The sequence below is a fragment of the Cydia amplana genome, chromosome 19, assembly GCF_948474715.1.
Source record: "Cydia amplana chromosome 19, ilCydAmpl1.1, whole genome shotgun sequence".
Lineage (NCBI taxonomy): Eukaryota > Metazoa > Arthropoda > Insecta > Lepidoptera > Tortricidae > Cydia > Cydia amplana.
Window position 1 is genome coordinate 7,120,848 of NC_086087.1, and position 18,698 is coordinate 7,139,545.

At 37.3% G+C, this 18,698-nt stretch overlaps 1 protein-coding gene across 1 annotated transcript in view; it reads right to left on the reverse strand.

Annotated features, from left to right (window-relative positions):
• Positions 1–5,569: 5,569 nt before the first annotated feature.
• Positions 5,570–18,698, reverse strand: part of LOC134656922 (very-long-chain 3-oxoacyl-CoA reductase-B) — a 45,155-nt gene continuing 32,026 nt past the window's right edge. The window contains exons 4-7 of the mRNA XM_063512474.1: positions 17,422–17,590; positions 10,908–11,076; positions 8,916–9,229; positions 5,570–5,711 (exon numbers count right to left, since the gene is read on the reverse strand). Coding sequence (XP_063368544.1) covers positions 5,690–5,711; positions 8,916–9,229; positions 10,908–11,076; positions 17,422–17,590 — 674 coding nt within the window. The 3' untranslated portion in view covers positions 5,570–5,689. The remainder of the gene's footprint in view (positions 5,712–8,915; positions 9,230–10,907; positions 11,077–17,421; positions 17,591–18,698) is intronic.

An 18,698-nucleotide genomic window follows, 5' to 3' on the forward strand; every position in this document is an offset into this window, starting at 1 on the left:
GTATGCGATTTCTTCCAGTTAGCGTTTGAAGAGGTGAAATAAGTGTAGACACATTTGAATGGAACATATTTTCCAAGATAGCGGTGGTAAACTCGAGGTCGGTCGCTAAACGTCAGACATGTCTGGACATGAAAACAGGACCTTTTATTATCATACTAGCTAAATTTTCGGAATGTTCTAGTGATTTTCGAGGTTTGTTCATGCAAGGTCGATTGTGCTATAAGTCGATTATTTTTCATTTTTCTTTATAAATCATTGGAATAAAGTCAAAGCGGTTCTCAAGTCATGAAAACCAAGCTTTTAGTTTGTGTGTGTGACAGATGTGTGTTATGCTGCAGAGCTTATGGGGTATTTAAGATCATTTGATTTCTACGCCTGCCTCCTATGAGCCTTGGCCATAATGCTGCAAAAAGAATGTAATCACTACGTGATAATGCTGTAGGAAACCATAAGTGGGAAGATTTGGTCGGCAAAAAATAATCAGTACAATCAGGGATGGCCATTCAAATTCAAGTAACGGATTCACAGTCGCGTAAGACCTCTATAATTTGTCGCAACCCGGATCATTCAGAAAATCAGCGTATCTTTACTGTTGTTGTAAACTGAATTTTACTTTTAACAAATTAAGGTTGATATTTCGCTGAAGCTAAAGAGTGATACGTTTGCAAAGGTCGATATCTTGATAACATCAGTAGTTAAGTATCCTTTTGTTATCGACACTGGGACAAATAGTCTTAAGTTTGGAGAAAAGTGTGTATTTTGCGCCTGTTTGAGGACAAAGGGAAGAATCGTTATGTCCGGATTGATAGGGTAATGTTAGTGTCTACGTTTTAGTATATGTTCATTAAAGCCTTTTGGCTCCAGAGGGGCTACCGCGAAAACCGAAATGTAAACCTTCATTTGAAGGTGGTTAAAAACTGCTAATTTTTAATTTAAAAAACTCGTGTGAGGAGTCCTCATAGGTAGGTCTCATGCCTACTATTATCAATTCAAAATTCAATTCCTATGGGAGGCCCAAAATATATCTTTTTCGTATTTCTCAAATTGTACAACGCTGATTCTGAATAAATAACTAAATATTTTTATATTTTTTAATATACTTACCTGAATCACACATTAATTACGCACCCAATCACACACACCGAATAATAACGAACGTATTTTATATTCATCCTACTTGTATTTTCTTGACTTAAAAAAAAGCGCGTAAAACACATCTGAAAGTCCACAAAACGGATACAAGAATGCATGGAGCTTTATATTTACACTATGAGAACTTCTTTGATGTCCAACATTCAACTAAAGCGAACACAGATAAAAGCTTTGGGCAAGCTTTTTGCATTCTGGACAAAGCACTGTGCATAGCCGGGGGCATACCGCACAAGGGAGGAAAATTCGACACTCAAACGCTACATTTTTAGTCCGGAAATACAGCTATTCTTCAGGTCTTTTAAGAATTTAGAATTGAGCTGTATTTTAATTCATCCTCGCTTATTCAGAGTAGGTAGTGTAGCCCCTCTTATGAATGACTAGGTACAATTTTTAATTCAATTTTATTTTTGTTGTTTAAGTAGGTACTTATAATCAGATCAGACGAATTTAACATAGGTACCTATTAAATCACAATTACGACCGATCTTTCGCGAATTTATTTTGTTACCTTTATTTCAAATTTATGCCAACTCTGTAGATGGTTTAATATAATGAACTAACCGCAAAATTGTTGTTCATACGTACCTAGAAGGAAAACATAATTATTTTTTAAATGTTTTTCCAAAATTAACTAAGTGCTCGATGGTCTTTTTGTAACATAACACGGCGGTAATGCATTAATTTTAACCAAGCCATGCACTCTACAGGCCGCTGCAAAAAGATCGCCCCGAAGTTATTCAAATTGCAAACAAAGTGCATGGTTGGGGCACGTACAGCGAAATAATGCGGATCAGTCGGTCAAGCGCGAGCTGTGCTTAACATTTTATGCCTTTATTACCAGGAAAAGTTCTCCCATTCCTTTTTACTTCCACAAAGTTTTACAGATATTTTCAAACTTATTTACCGATGCTCATAGATGTGACTCCATCCAAATTGTACCTACCTACCTACGTAATAGGTACCTAACCATCAAATTTCACTGTAAAATTGTGTTTATTACGTACAGAATAGAGAACTCTATACACCGTACACCCACCAAATTTTATCGAAATATGACAAAAATCGACAATAAAATAAAAATCTGCTCCATAAGCTCATAACTTTCTTAGGTATATTTCCGGATTCAAATCAGTCACCATAGGCTGCAGAAAAAGATAATCACTGTCAGTCTGTAAAGCAATTCCTACAAGCCAGTATAATAAAGTTACTTCGCGGAACATTTGACATCAGAGTTTTGTGACAGCCACGGAACTCTGAAATGCAGTTAGTGCAATCTCTAATTAATATTAAAATCCAATTCCATCTCCATGTTTGCTACCGCTGAAAAGTTCAATCTGGTTAGGAATTCGTGTGGACTTGCTTTTAGTCAGAAATAAACTATTGATCGATGTTTTGCGTGCCGTAATCCGCATATCTGGGGGCACGGCCGTGCCCCCGCCAAGACAAGACAAAGGGAAAAAGGCAGTGCATATCTTTTCTCGGCACGTTTCGTCGTTATATCTATACAGGCGGATCCCTTTGTCTGACATAATTATTGTCAGATTATCATTAGTCATAAATTCATAATTCTGAAACCGTTAACTTTCCAGGATTTTTGTAAGTTTATCTTATAGATAGGTTAGGTTTGTTTTATGGCAATCCTGAAAAGTTACGCATTTTTGAGAAAAACCAAATTATGAGTAACGAAAATGTGGCCAAACAATATGTTATGACTTTTTATGGGAAACAATGAAGAATCCTATTTTGTCGGTAGAGCGATTTACATGTTTGTCTGTCTTCTGCCTTTTCGCTGACGACCTGATACGACACGACGTTGAAATTTTCCTTTACCTGATCCTTATATGTTCTCATTGGTCTCCCCGGGGCAGAGTTCATATCATAGACTATAGGAATCCTCTAGACGGAGTTTAGAGCAATTATTTCATGAATCCGATGCTGCCAAAAATACTGGGGTGCGGGGGGCGAGGTGAGCGAGTCCCGTGCCGTGATTGGTCAGTTCAAAGACACGGACGTCACACAAAGACACTTTGACTCGAAAATGGAGTAAAACTACCGTATATTTGTGGCAGAAGGGGTAGCGCTACTATGCTCGGTCGTCTAGAGGATGTCTTGTCTGTGGTTCATATATACGAGGGTCAAGGGATTTATTTTTCCCTCTGGGTTGGATGGTTTGCTTGCAATGACCTAAACCTAGTAGATGCAATAGATAAATAAAAGTACTTACCAACTGATGATTGTAGTTATAGTTAGGTAATAATCCCATCACATCTATTTGAGATAGCTGACAGCTGAAGTGAAGAGTAAAACCCTTGTGAAAATTATACCTTTCTCTGTAAGGAAATAAAAGACATAATTCGTTTTATACAAACTTTATTTCATAACAGGGCACCTATTTATAAATTACAAATATCTCAAAAGGTTTAACAAGATTTATTTTGAATGCATTTTGTCTTGATTGTTTTGCATTTTTTAAGACCATCGAAATTGCATTTCCCACACTAACAAAAGGCAACAAAAAAGAAAAATGGAGGGACGGACAGAGTCGCACCATAAGGGTTCCTTTTGTACCTTTTTGGTACGGAACCCCCGAAAGAGGGTTTTGGTTAATTTTAACAATGGTTTCTTTTGATTTGTGCAACTTTTTTAGTGACGGAAATGGTTTGACCCCCACCGACCAATTTTGGCATATACACGGATACTTATGTGATTTGTTCCATAACTTCACACTAGCTCTGCTGGATTGACCTTACAAAGATCCATGTAACTGCTACTTGATTATAACTTGCGTTTGTTCAGCAAACAGGACATTTTAACTGCACATCCAACTTACAGCTAGTAGAAAACAATGATAAAATTCAGTACAACGTTGAACTAAGTTACATGCGTGTTGTATTGCAAGTAGACGTCTTTATCCAACTTATCCATTTTACTTGCCACTTGTAACGTGACGAACAACGAAGAACAGCAACAATAGTATGACAATAGATCCAATAACCATCAGTATCTGGTTGAAATTAAACACAACTTCGCAGTCCTGTTGCAATTTACCATCACCCATTTCTTATCATTTCTTGTAAGGCTGCGCTGGATCTCGTAGTTCATTCATGGTTTCGGTCGGTGTAGGTAATATTTGTGATTAGATTTGAAATCATTTCATTGAATCATTTATTGTATTTGTTTAATTGCAATGTATATTTATTGCATTTTTGATGATGGTTTTTAAGGTTTGACTTTAACGAAAATGACAGGCCCAATCTGTGAGCGAGTTTATGTCTATGATATGAAATGAAAATGAGGTTGCATTATCAACAAATAATTTATGTTTATAAAGCCTACTTGAAATATAATGTATAATTTCTAAGAAAAATGTTAAGTGAGCAATAATAATGTTTGTGGAAACAGAAAAGGGTAGTGGAATTTTTGATAAAAATAAACTTGTAAAACCAACAACTCAAACAGTTCCTTTAATTAAAATAGAAGCCGATCACACCACTGTTATTATAGTATTTTTTCTGATAAAACTGTACATTCAAGAGATGTGCTAGACCTAACAATTCATTTTACAATTATTGTCGTATTAAGCAACAAATAGTTTAATTTCTTAGACCATTTTGCATTTCTTTGCATATTCAATCCTTTGTCAACGTTTTTGTTTGGATGCACTCTTGCAAAAACTGCTGCACAGACGATATTCGGCACAGGTAAATTAATCCGCCACCTTCCCCCCGCCGGCTTCCTGACAAAGGGGCTGTTCATAAATTACGTCATCTATTTTTGACGATTTTTGACCCCCCCCCCCCTCCCACCTTAAAATCATCCAAAAATCATGCTTCGAATGACCCCGTTTCCTCCTACGTCATGCTACCATCATCCGATGTCCAGACCCCCCTCCCCCCAATTTGAAATGACGTAATTTATGAATAGCCCCACAGCGGGGTTGCGAAATGCATTGCAGCCATAGTGTGTGTTTTAGTTTTTAAGATATGTTGTATAATATGTATGCTTATAATATGTAGGCCAATAGTTGCCTGAAAATAAATATTTTCATTTCATTTAATCTTCTAATATAATTATACCAATATTTTTATGGGCAGATGCTGGTATCAATGTAGGTACAGTCAGCAGCAATAGTTGCTAAGCGGGCGAGGTGTTCAAAATGATCTTGACGCGACTTTATTGTCAAGAGAATAAGAGCGCGTCAAGGTAATTTTGAACACCTCGCCCGCGCGCTTAGCAACATCTGCTGCTGACTGTACCTAGGTAATCGTAGTTTTTCAGTTGCGTGTATCACACGTTGTATAAAAAATGTCTATATTTATAATGTTTATATATTTGTACGTTTGATTGTGTAATTAAATACGAAAGTACCTTATACAACACGAAAAAGTTCAGAATTCTAAACATTTAAAAACTTGAACATATTTATGGCTATTCAACTAACAAAAAAATATAACAAAAAATAACAGTCAACCAACCAATCTCTTAACTTTAAATACCTAATATCTTATAAATATATTTGCAATAAAAACGCGAAAAATCAGGCTTCCAGTTTCCCTTTCCTGAAAAAATAATGAGTAATGAGTTAGTTATGGTAGTGATATGAATATGTAGTATGTATGGTTTTGTTTGTACAGTCAAGTGTAAAAGGGCGTTTTCTAAAATAAATATCGAAAACCTTTCAAATCTGGACGTTCTTGGGCTCATTCTACTCAGAATCGACAGCATTCTCCATCCCGCCATTAAAAAAAGATATCCTAAAATGTCCATTCCATTACGTCACGTTTTATTATGAGAAAATTTTTCACTTGTATGGACGTGACGTAGTGGAATGTACAATTTTCATACAAATTTTTGGGACATTTTTTTATCGTCAGGATTGAATATGCTAGTGATTCTGAGTTGAAAGAACCCAAAAACACCTGGATCTGTGAGAATCGGGTTTTCAATATTTATTTTAGTAAACGCCCAAAAGTATGGGTGCACAGATCATCTCAAAAATATGACCCATGCATACTATGCATAGCTCTTATGTCAGTGAATTAAAAAGTATGGGACATATGTTTGAGAAAATTGTCTACACCCATATTTTTACACTTGACTGTATTGTTGTGTGCTTTATTGTATTATAATATAAGGGCCATTTTATTGAAAGTTGTACACTACCGTAAAATGGGGTGAGTAGGGTCAAAACTGAAATTCAAACCTCAATAACATTTTATTTTTACATATGAAAACTGAATGGTGTATATAATAAGTGTTCCGGACGTTTGTATTTTAGTTTTTATTTTATTTTGGGTAGTTCCATTTCATAACTTTGACGATAAAGAGGAAAACCCACCTCACCCCGCAGTGCCTCGTATTTGGGGTGAGAGGGGTTTTATTGTTGGATCGATTTTTTTTATTATGCGTATTACTATAGCTCCATTTTAAATTGGAATACATTCTTTTTGTAGCAGTAGCCTTAAAATTCCTTCTCACCCCCCTCTCAAACCTTCTCTCCCCATTCATAACCCACCTCTCCCCGCGAAACCTACTCACCCCGTTGTACGGTACACCTTTATTTCAGGTTTCTGATCACGAGTTCTTCTGATCCTGATAGAAGGATAAATGTCCCATATTCTAGTTTTGAAATGTTAATTAAATTATTAATGCAGGATGGCTATTTAATGTACAATTAGGTATACCTGTCCCATTAGGTCCAACACCCAGTTAATAAAACTAGAGTTAATATCAAGCATTTTATTAGTACACCAAACTGTGATACATATCATGTATTACAATCCCTTTTTACTAAGACATTTTTATCCTATAACAACTAAATTAATTATTACTTCAAACACTTTTTAACACTTTCACTGTCCACAATTTCACATTTTTACACTAAGTCGTGAGGGTTTAGATTAAGTTATTTTGAAAATTAAAAGAGCATGTTTTTCAGCAGGTAAAACATGGTAAAGCGGCGACATCTGACGATATTTCTATCTCGTTCTATTAGGTACCTACATATTACGCTTACTTTATACTAAATCTAGGCGCCAGATTATGATATTATTCAAAGCTGTCAAGTTATTTTCTCCTTTGAAATGCTAATGTTTTGGTTTAAATAACACCAGTAGCAAGTAAATACAGTTTGAAAGAGAAGGGTAGCTTTTCTCAAGTATGAACCCGTTTAAAGCCCATTTGAAACAGCAACATACTCGCATCTTACGACATTTATATATGAACAATGAAAGTGTTAAGTTACGGCTCGACGTAAGGAGTGTTTGGGAAATTCCGAATACTTCAGAATAACATTCTAAATAATCAGAATAAATTGACTTTGACATATCCAAGATATTCAGAATTACCCTACCTTAATCGGTTTTGAGTTCAAATAAAAAAGCAAATTCTTAAATGCAAATATTACTGCGCTCCGGGTAACATATTTGTACCTATACTATTATTACTAAATCACATTTTAAAAGGTTCGAAGTTGACTAATGCGTTTGCAATGTCTTTGGTGTAAGGCATAAAGAATGGCATGCGAATGTGAAGAAGGAAGTGTGATGCAGCAAGAAAAAAAAAACAACGGGTTGCACTCAGGGAGTGCCGGCAGAAGTGAAAACTCAATCACTATTCCAAAATGTCTGCAGCACTATGAATAATTGAGGTTAACGCCATCTAGCCATATTTCGTCGCATTACTTGAAACCCCTTAGCCCATCACTGTTAGTTCTCGAGTTATATACATACCAGTTAGAGCGAAACTCACTAGATGGCATTTAAATCCATAAAGAAAAACTCAATGACATTGAAGTACATAACAGTTTTTCGATCAGGTCACGTGTCCGTCTTACGTCTTACGGTCACGTCACACCTGTTACGAGTTTAACACTTTTTCCCTATCACAAAAAGTGTACAGCGCCGCTAAAGAAGTGTTCACTTCAAAAATGCTAATTTGCTTATAATGTAGTGTTTTTACTGTTAAAGGTATCGTTTCGTTCTAATTTTACTCCTTATTGGCGGGGCGTCCTTCGAATTCAATATTTTTTTTTACTTTGGTGTGCCTTTGGATTCGTAGGTAGTGTTGAGTCGCTCACTCGTGAGGCACCTCATTTGTACCACTCATTTTGTTAATTTGTCGCAGTACTTCGTACCGCAAAAATGTCTTACTTCACTATTTATTTTACTTGATTCTAAAATTATCTTTCTCCTAAAAGTTCTATTCTTAACCTCCAGAATTGCACTTCAATTAAATGTTACTATTTATTTATTTATAAAGGAAGTGATGAATACATAAATATGTATATACATTAAATATTTTTGTCGCCGTTGGAATTAATGGAATAGTCGACGCTGAAAATATGCTAGTACCTCACCTCATTTGAAGTAAGACATTGTAACACCTCATTTTAGAAAATGAGGTACTCATACAAACTCATTTTAAATTTATGTCCTACCCATCACTATTCGTAGGTCTTCCCGCCATTGCAACTTATCTTAATAATATGTATTAAGATATAAAAGGTGACCTTCCAATGACCTATTTAAATAGACATTGCAAACTTAGTTGAGTAAAATAAATTAGTAGTAGGGAAGAAAGCATATACAAGCAGATACGTTAACATTTTAAAATTATGATAGTGCTTACAAACGAACTATTTAGTGACTGGACGAAGAATTGTTTATAAGTATAAAGATAAAATTAGTCTGGCTGCATCACGAGATAAAGAAAGAGAAACATTAGCATGCTCCCAAAAAAGCAAAAATTATTGCTTTTTGTACTTTTTCAGTGCCCGAGCGCGGCTATTCTCCATGGACCTGGTGACCAGCCACACGCCGAAGTTCCCGCTAACTTCATTGATGAAGTTAAGCACATTCGTGAATATAGCATGGGGCAGGTACCCGGTCGTTCTAGATACAGTGCCAACTAGACTCAAGGCGGACTTCACAAAAGTCTTAGCGGTAGGCGCGAAGAAGGTGCTCCTGCGGATCCCGGACATGTTCGTGCACACGAAACCGGGCATTACGCATTGGGAGATAATGCCCTTTTTCCTGTACTCCATGTCGAGGCCCTCGGTGAATTTGTCCACGTAAGCCTGGAAGGAAATTTTATGATTATAGTAGACGCAAACCAAATTGACGACCGGGGTCATATCTCTATCTCTCTCACCCTATCTTCGACCACGCGAGCGTGAATGAGAAGTTTTACGACTCTGACCGTCAGTTTAGTTTGCATCTACTATATATTACTATTTTTTTTATAGTGAGGTGTATATTTTGTATAGATGCTCGTGGACGATAAGATAGGAAAGGTTATCGATAAACCCTATTTAGGGCATCAGGCACTAGTACGTTACGGAAGGGATTTGTAGGAAGTTATGAATACTTCATTCAAAAAACTATCTTTGTTGAACACCGAGGAAGTTATTAAATTGTACAACGGGACTTAATCGCGTATCTAAGTTTTAAGATTTACCTCCCATCCCATCCCAAGCGCATCCCTAGTGCGCAAAACGTTCAAGCGGATAAACAAGACCAAGTGCGGGTAGTTCGAAAAACTCGCGCGGTTAGAAGATGCTGATGTCAACTTAAGCCAGTCTTCTCCGAGACCACGGGGACAACGCCGTTCTCGAAACGTCGGAGGTAAATCTTAAAACTTAGATACGCGATTAAGTCCCGTTGTACAATTTAATAATGTGTAAAAATCGTGAAAGTTTAAATCAGTACCGAGGAAGTTTATAGAAATTCGCAACAAGCAGAAGCAAAGCATAATTTAAATGTTCAATGCTTTCGTGAGTGAAAATAAAACTTTACAAATTTAATCATCTTTCTCGCGTTGTCCCGGCATTTTTGCCACGGCTCATGGGAGCTTGGGGTCCGCTTGACAACTAATCCCAAGAAATGGCGTAGGCACTAGTTTTTACGAATGCCTCTGATCTTCCAACCCAGAGGATAAACTAGCCACTCAGCAAAGGGGTGGGTATTAAAGACGAGAAGGAGACCCTAACTAACCGCTTTTTACTGTACTAGGGAGCTTGGTCACAGTTGTTACCGACATAAAAGACGGTAACTCTGGTCACCAACATACTATTCTCACCTTCGACGCCGCGTAAACTGTCAGCAACGAGCTGGGAATGATGGAGGAGGCGGACCCGATGTTGATGACCAGTGATCGGGGATTTCTATGCCACACCGGGGGATATCAAGTCGAAATGGTAATATGGATACGCCATTTGGCCCGCGATAGGAACAAAACTGTTCGAAAAGTAAACGCTATTTCGGTGTTGTTAATTCGTTTATAAAATAAAGGACTGTAAAAAAACAGTGTTGGTTATGATTTAAAGAAAAAATATTATTCAAAGAATTATTAAGTTTTCAATTTTTCAATTTCAAATTTTCAATTATTAATATTAATAATATATGCAATGCATGATTAATTGATTAACAGTAACATGCCAAAACACTCTCCTATATCGCACACGAATCCCAGAATCCCGCGGCATATCCATACTAGCATAATGATTGAGGTCATTCTCCCCAAGTGGCATAGAAATCCCCGATCACTGTTGATGACGACGCCCTTGCCCCGTTTCACCATGCCGGGCAGAACGAGACCGGTGACTTTGGTCACCGAGGCTACGTTGGCCTTGATAAGGTTGGACATAGACGAGAAGGAGACCCTAACTAACCGCTTTTAACTGTACTAGGGAGCTTGGTCATAGTTGTTACCGATATAAGAGACGGTAACTCTGATCACCAACATACTATTCTCACCTTAGACGCCGCGTAAACTGTCAGCAACGGGCTGGGAATGATGGAGGAGGCGGACCCGATGTTGATGACGACACCCTTGCCCCGTTTCACCATGCCGGGCAGAACGAGACCGGTGACTTTGGTCACCGAGGCTACGTTGGCTTTGATGAGGTTGGACATCATATTCTCCCTGAAATTAAGGTATGAGTAAGTATTTGTCACTTGGTGGTTAACTGGGCCCGCAGAGCACTGAGCCCGCAGGTTCAGTTGCCCACTTCGTTTTTTTTCGTAGGTGACTCGACCCACACTAATCGGATAACTCGGCCCGCTGGTTCAGTTGACTACTGCTTACTGGTAAGGATCCACTCAGCCCGCGGGTTCAGTTGTGAGTTGTAATAAAATAGGTATGGATCTTTATTCGGCTACATATGAATACCTATTTTTGAAAAAAAAAAAATATCTTATCAAAATGCGTACGGTAGAGTAAGTACGAATTAAAGTTACATCAGTCCAATAGATTTAGTGTGGTAAATTGTAAATAATGTACGTTACAGCTTCTGTTGTGAGAGACAACACGTACACAGACGACAGTACAGTCGCCATCAGATATATCGGAGCGGCCAAGGTGTTCACAATATCTGAACGCGAACTCTAACGCCCTGAAAATAGGAGTTCAGATATTTGTGCGGGTCTTAGCCGCTCCGATATATCTGATGGCGACTGTACATTGTGTGTGTACTGTGTGTGTGTATTGACATTAAACATAAAACCACATCCGAATTTTATACCTTTAAACCAGCCATACTCTAAGTGTGTTCCGCGGAACCCTAGGGTTCCGCAACACCCCTGCAGGGGTTCCGCAAGAAATTAGAACACTATGCTTTAGTCGCCTCGAAAAATTTTACTATGCCGCCACCATACTGTAGGGTTCCATCAAGTATTTCGCTTTCCAAAAAGGTTCCGTCAAAAAAAAAAAGATTGAAAACCGCTGCTTTAAACGGCCAATTCTTGTATATTTATATATTTCGAGGATCTCGGAAACGGCTCTAACCATTTCGCTGAAATTTGCTATATGGGGGTTTTCGGAGGCGAAAAATCGATCTAGGTCTTATCTCTGGGAAAACGCGCATGTTTGAGTTTTTATATGTTTTCCGAGCAAAGCTCGGTCTCCAAGACATTTGAAATTAAAACGTGTATTTGACAGCTTAATCACTACGAAATTGGTAGTTCGCTAAACAAATGTCGCCATTGCGTTTTCAGTTACACGATTGATGGGAAATAATTAAGAGTACCTGATTGATACCGTCTGTCCAAATTAGTGTTGAGTCGCTCACTCGTGAGGCACCTCATTTGTACCACTCATTTTGTTAATTTGTCGCAGTACTTCGTACCGCAAAAATGTCTTACTTCACTCCTCTATTCATTTTACTCATTTACTCGCGCGCATCACTTTAATCTGAGGTGGTAAGTTAGTCACTTCTATATAATAACTAGCGACCCGCCCCGGCTTCGCACGGGTTAACAAATTATACATAAACCTTCCATAAAAAATTGTCGCTGCTGGAATTAATGGAATAGTCGATGTTGAAAATATGCTAGTACCTCACCTCATTTGAAGTAAGACATTGTAACACCTCATTTTAGAAAATGAGGTACTCATACAAACTCATTTTAAATTGATGTCCTACCCATCACTAGTCCAAATGATCGTTTGTCTCTAATGACGGAATCATTTGTAACAATTGTAACCGATAATACAGTAAAAACATTTTGACAGTATAATGACTCGCCAAAGGAGAGCGATGTTTTAATCATTTACTTAATCTCGTATTCTGAATTGGACGTCATTTAGGGAAAGCATCGAATTCACAAAAATGTGCCAATAGAACTTGAACTTTCTGTCAAAAATAAACGTCATTCATTTAAATGACCTATTTTAGAGGATGGGTGCCCTTTGCAAAATTACGTCCAATTTAGAAAAGTCAGTACTTAATTCCAAACATATTATTTATAGACGTTTGTAAAAATTCGAAATTCAAAAATGTTTACAACAAAGCCTCTTGCTTACTTTACTACTTGAGGCCTACCTCAAGGACTCTTTCACAAATCAATACCACATTTACACTACCTATTTACAGTGACATGAAAAAGTCATAGCAACATTTATAAATACAAGAGCATGTACCTGGGTAAGCATAACATTATGAATATTTAAAAAATAGCAATCTTTACTTATTTACTTTACTTACTTTATGAACTTCACTTGGACAGCAGGCATTAATTTCATTTCCACAGTCTCCTCGAAAAAGGCAATGTACTGGCTGTGATAAATTTAATGTTTCATCGATTCATACATATTCGTTCATTAGAATTAGGTACGCATTCATAATAAATCAGCATAATAGATTTTCTACAATTGCCATTCGTTTTCCATACTTCAATAGTAATTTGTAAGGGATTTCGTATTTCTAGTTACATTTGTTTCAAACATCAACATCTGATTCGTTACTCGAAAGAATAGGTAGGTATTGATTCTATTTGGATATTTTGAATAGTTGATGAGCGCTTTAGTCTAGTCTGGATCCGTCTCGATATAAAATGTTTTAGATGTCATTTACAAGGCTTTTGTAAGTCTGCTGTTAAGTGAGTTCAAATCCAAAACAAATTTGATTATTATTTGACTGCGAGTCCAATTTGGACCAAATAGTTAAAGACAGAAAAAAGTGAAGTCGATAGAGAATGCCGTCTAATTGAATATCCATAGAATATTGGGGCTAGTATTAGGTATCTAATGTGCATTAGGCGTATAATGACAGTAGTGTGCAATATAACAGCAGTCAATAAGAAACTGTTATAAAAAATAAAAACCCTATGAAAAAAATATAGTTTTTCCCTAATTTTCATTTTCCTATTGACTCAATTGACTGCTAGACAACTGAACATATACATATTACTACCTATATACCTAGTAATATACCATCAAACGCTAAAGCTTAAAGTTCCACAATTAGTTACCGCTATATTAATGCCTAAGCCTGTCTTCTAACTTCCCGCTTTCAAATATTCTGGCTCGCTCTCACACACACGTCTCCGTATAAGACATCTTTGTCTAGGACTTAACATAATAGTCAGGCAGTTAGTGTGAAAGCCTCATAGTGTCTTGGCATTCAAGAACGACGTAAAAGCCATAAAAACTGGTGTGGTTTTGGTCGTTTTAGTAGTATATAGTATACGAGTAAGTTGGGTATTCTGATTACACGCGCAAGAGGTCGACACCTCTGCCACTGAATCGTAGAGTTGGTTGCCTCAGTCTCATTGAGTTAAAAAGATTTGACTGATGTATACGAGATTGCGCTCAATAGATTTGCAAGTGTGTCCTTTTTAGGATTCCGTAGCCAAATGGCAAAAAACGGAACCCTTATAGATTCGTCATGTCTGTCTGTCTGTCCGTCTGTCCGTCCGTATGTCACAGTCACTTTTCTCCGAAACTATAAGAACTATACTGTTGAAACTTGGTAAGTAGATGTATTCTGTGAACCGCATTAAGATTTTCACACAAAAATAGAAAAAAAAACAATAAATTTTTGGGGTTCCCCATGTTTAGAACTGAAACTCAAAATTTTTTTTTCATCAAACCCATACGTGTGGGGTATCTATGGATAGGTCTTCAAAAATGATATTGAGGTTTCTAATATAATTTTTTTCTAAACTGAATAGTTTGCGCGAGATCTTCCAAAGTGGTAAAATGTGTCCCCCCCCCCCCCCCTGTAACTTCTAAAATAACAGAATGATAAAACTAAAAAAAAATATATGATGTACATTACCATGTAAACTTCCACCGAAAATTGGTTTGAACGAGATCTAGTAAGTAGTTTTTTTTAATACGTCATAAATCGCCTGAATACGGAACCCTTCATGGGCGAGTCCGACTCGCACTTGGCCGCTTTTTTAAAATCCGAAATCAGCGTTTAATAGCTATATCAATAAAATATGAATAAGGTGAAAATCGTACTGACGATATGACTTTGTTTTGAAGATACCTACAGCTAAAACCAAATTCTAAATTGAAATGTGTATTGAAAGCTCACTCAACAGCAATATACAAGACTAAATTTTAGTCTACTAAAAAAGTAGCTGAACTTAGGAATCTGAACCATTAAATAATTGAATTTTTGAAAGAAATCAGGCTTCGATTTAATATAATTAGAGTCAGAAAACTGAAATAGTCTAACAGATTGTCTAACGTCATAATTTTATCGACATCGACTTACGGTAAGTTTCACTTGTCCTCGCACTTTTAAAACGTCAAGCCAAATTACACCCGTTAAAACTCACCAGCTATCATGGTCGCATTTTTATCACCTGTCAGGCTATGCGTCAGTTTCGCATTACATATTTGTTAGAACGTGACAGCTATGGTGACAAATGATAAAGAGCCGGCCATCTTAGCCCTGCAGGATATGTTCATCCGAATCCTTTTCGCTCGTACTCGGTAGTCTAATAGAATGTCACTATGAGGATCATTAAGCAAGTCAAGTCAATATATTTGCGACTAATGAGCGGTAATGTCGTAGTGATTATATTAATTCAGGGAAGTGAGTATTGTGACTGGAGAGAGGGGAATGATGTAACAAAGTGGATTTAGGTTAAGTGACAGTTGAGGCAGAATGAGATCAAAATTCAGGTAGATACCATCGCGGAGGACATTATAAGGATATATTTTACTGGGTTTGCTTTTGTTTTATTTGATAAAGTTTTTATCTTATTTTGATACAACCTTGAATCGTGTCATGTCATATCTTTTTCCACCATATTTTCACGGAAACGTACGAACGCGTCTTGCTATTTCAGTCAGTCTCGGTACAAAAAGCACTGACATTGACTGAAGAAGCATGTCAAATACAAGCGTGTTCGATAAAATACGATGGAACACAATTATGCACTACATCTGTAGACGGTTGTCCCCACTTTGACCTTATCTTTCAAAATACAAAAAATAATGAATTTAAGTTATTTTATAGCTGACTGACATTTACACTGTTTTCCAAGTCGTGATTGGTTGTCAGGTTGTTACTGTCAATAACGACTTAGTCTGCTGTCTTAGTGCTGATATTGTAAAATTGTTGAAAATGGCTTTGATAAAAGATCCTTAGCAATTACTTTTTGCAGATTAATGAATAGGTAACGTGAGTTGTATGTGTGGTACTTTTAATGTATGTATTAGTGAAAATTGCAATAAGTAATAGGTAAATTAAATAGGTACCTACAGAAAGAACCATATTTTGTAGCTAGAAATGTTACTTAAAGCTCCGAAGGCAGAAGTTTCTATTTGCTCAGCCTACTTTTACTCATTTCTTCAACGGGCGAACTTTATGGTTTTTATGTCATCAAGAAATTATTTATGCAATATGTTTTTCGTGTTTTGAATAATGATTGATGCATAAGCTAATGGTGGTATTATGTAATAACACGGGTTTTTCTTCAATGTGCTAATGTCATTAAGATTAACGTCTTCATTGCACGAGCTTGCCAGCGCGTTATACAACAATAAGCATAAAATAATACATATTGTGCGAGGGAAGTTATTGGTCCCGAGCGAAGCGAGTTTACTTTTTTTTATTCTAGATAAGATCTTTTCTCTGTTGTGGTTTGTAAGTAGTGGGCTTCAATCTATTTTGTATTAATTTGTATTTGCAGAAGCATTTGTGTCAATTAAACTTTGCTTTTGTCGCCAGTGTCAAATCTACGCAACATTGTCCATTTCACATCTTCTACGGATCCACGTAAATCCATAGTTTGCAATCGCGTTAACTTCACCAAACAATAAAACACATGCAAATAAACACTTTAGTCAAATTTAAACAGCGAATTCACGTTCGGAAATCAAATACCGTGAAGCGCCGGCGTCACAATAATCCCTCGATAAAGCGACGATAGTTGGAATAATATTTCAATTGAACGGCACTTATTTCATACGGTGGCAATACCCGAACACCTGCTTCCCTTTGGAAATCGTTTCTGAACGAAAGGTGCGGTTTGCTGCGTTCAATTTCAACAGACGGCGGGATATTAGCGGAAGATTTGAAAACATGAATTGGAACGGGTTTTGAACGGAAATTTGGGGGATGTTTTATACAGTTTGTGTGACTAAAGTCGTCACGTACCTAAATTTATCCTGTATTGACAACGCAGTGTACGTACTTAAACGTGCTCACAGACTTTATCTAAATAAATCGTTTAACACTAAATAACCACTGATAAAACCAGATTACGAACATTGCACTTCAAGCCATTTTACATCAAAGATAATAATTAACATTAAAGATAAGTCACCACCAATCAGACACGTCCAGAAAGTACCTACTAGGGGTACGAGTAGGAAACTAGGAAATGCCGACATTGTTGACCAGCGTGCCGATTTCAGATCCATGAACTCCCTCGCAATGTTCGTGTATATCTCATCGCCCTCGCAGACGTCTGCTTGGATGACCTTCGTAGTTTTTCTCTTGGTGAACAAAAGGGAAAGATAACTCACCAATCAGGCACGTCCAAGAAGTACTCAGGATACGAGTAGGAAATGCCGACATTGTTCACCAGGGTGCCGATTTCCAGATCCGTGATCTCCTTAGCGATGTTCGTGTATATCTCATCGCCCTCGCAGAAGTCCGCTTGGATCACCTTTGTTGACACCTTGTAGTCTTTCTCTGGATAAATAAAAGGGGAAACGTGAACAGAGATATGTAAGTCATTTGTGAAGTTAATCAAAAATATATCTTAATGAGCTGCAAGTTTTAAGAATATAGTATTGATGTGATATTGCCGTGACAAAATAACGCTCATGTCATGTTTGTAATTAGCCCTAGCACGGACCCCGGTCTTTTTGGGCTGTTACTGCACACTGTGTCTTTAAACGCTGGTTCAAATCATAATTTAGCATTAATTAGAAATAGTGATACGAACAAATAAATAAATAAAATATCTCAAGCCTAACAGGCTTTACGAATATCAGTCCCATCTCTAAATATTGGTAATAAATTCAAACGATTTGGCCTTTATCTTTCCATTAAACAAGGGGCTGTTCCATAAGTTGAAACCAACAACGGCCGAATGGAGATGGGTATGAAAAATGTACGACAGATGCCGGCGTGGCCGCGTAAAAATGACTTACGGCAGGAACGCCCCCGCTACGGCCCGCCCCTGTTTGGCGAATACAGAATGGGGTTTAAAACTGCCTATTGCTCAATAGGTATAGGCCGCTGGATCAGTTCCAGTTTCATTAATACCATGTCGGTTGCAAACAAGCATACGCCTCCTGGTAAGCGGTCACGGTAGTCGATGGACACCTGTAATACTAGGGGGTTTTACATGCGATGCGCAGGGATGTTGCATTGCCAACCCTTTAAAATCCTGTACACTCCTTTTTTGAAGAACCTCATACTGTATGCGCAGTCACTAGGGAAAATCTCGGCAGAAAGGAGTTTATTTATAGTTAGATCTACATTTTTCTCATTCCATTGGAAAATCTAAGTCTCATCAGGGAAAATAAATGAGAAAATTGTTGCTAGTTCGCGGTTGGTCCCAGGGTTAAAATAAAAAATATGACCTACGAATCCAGCGCGCATATGACGAACAAAACTCAAGACAAGGTTACTGTCTGGCTAATTTGTTATTTCGATTCGAATTTCCTAGTTCAAGTTCCGAACTATAGTAATTCGTTCGATAGTAATCAAATTGAAAATACCCTAATTTGACCCGGTCCTCTCCTGTAATCTTGTAGTAATAAAATTTGTGTCTCATCTACACAAGCTAATA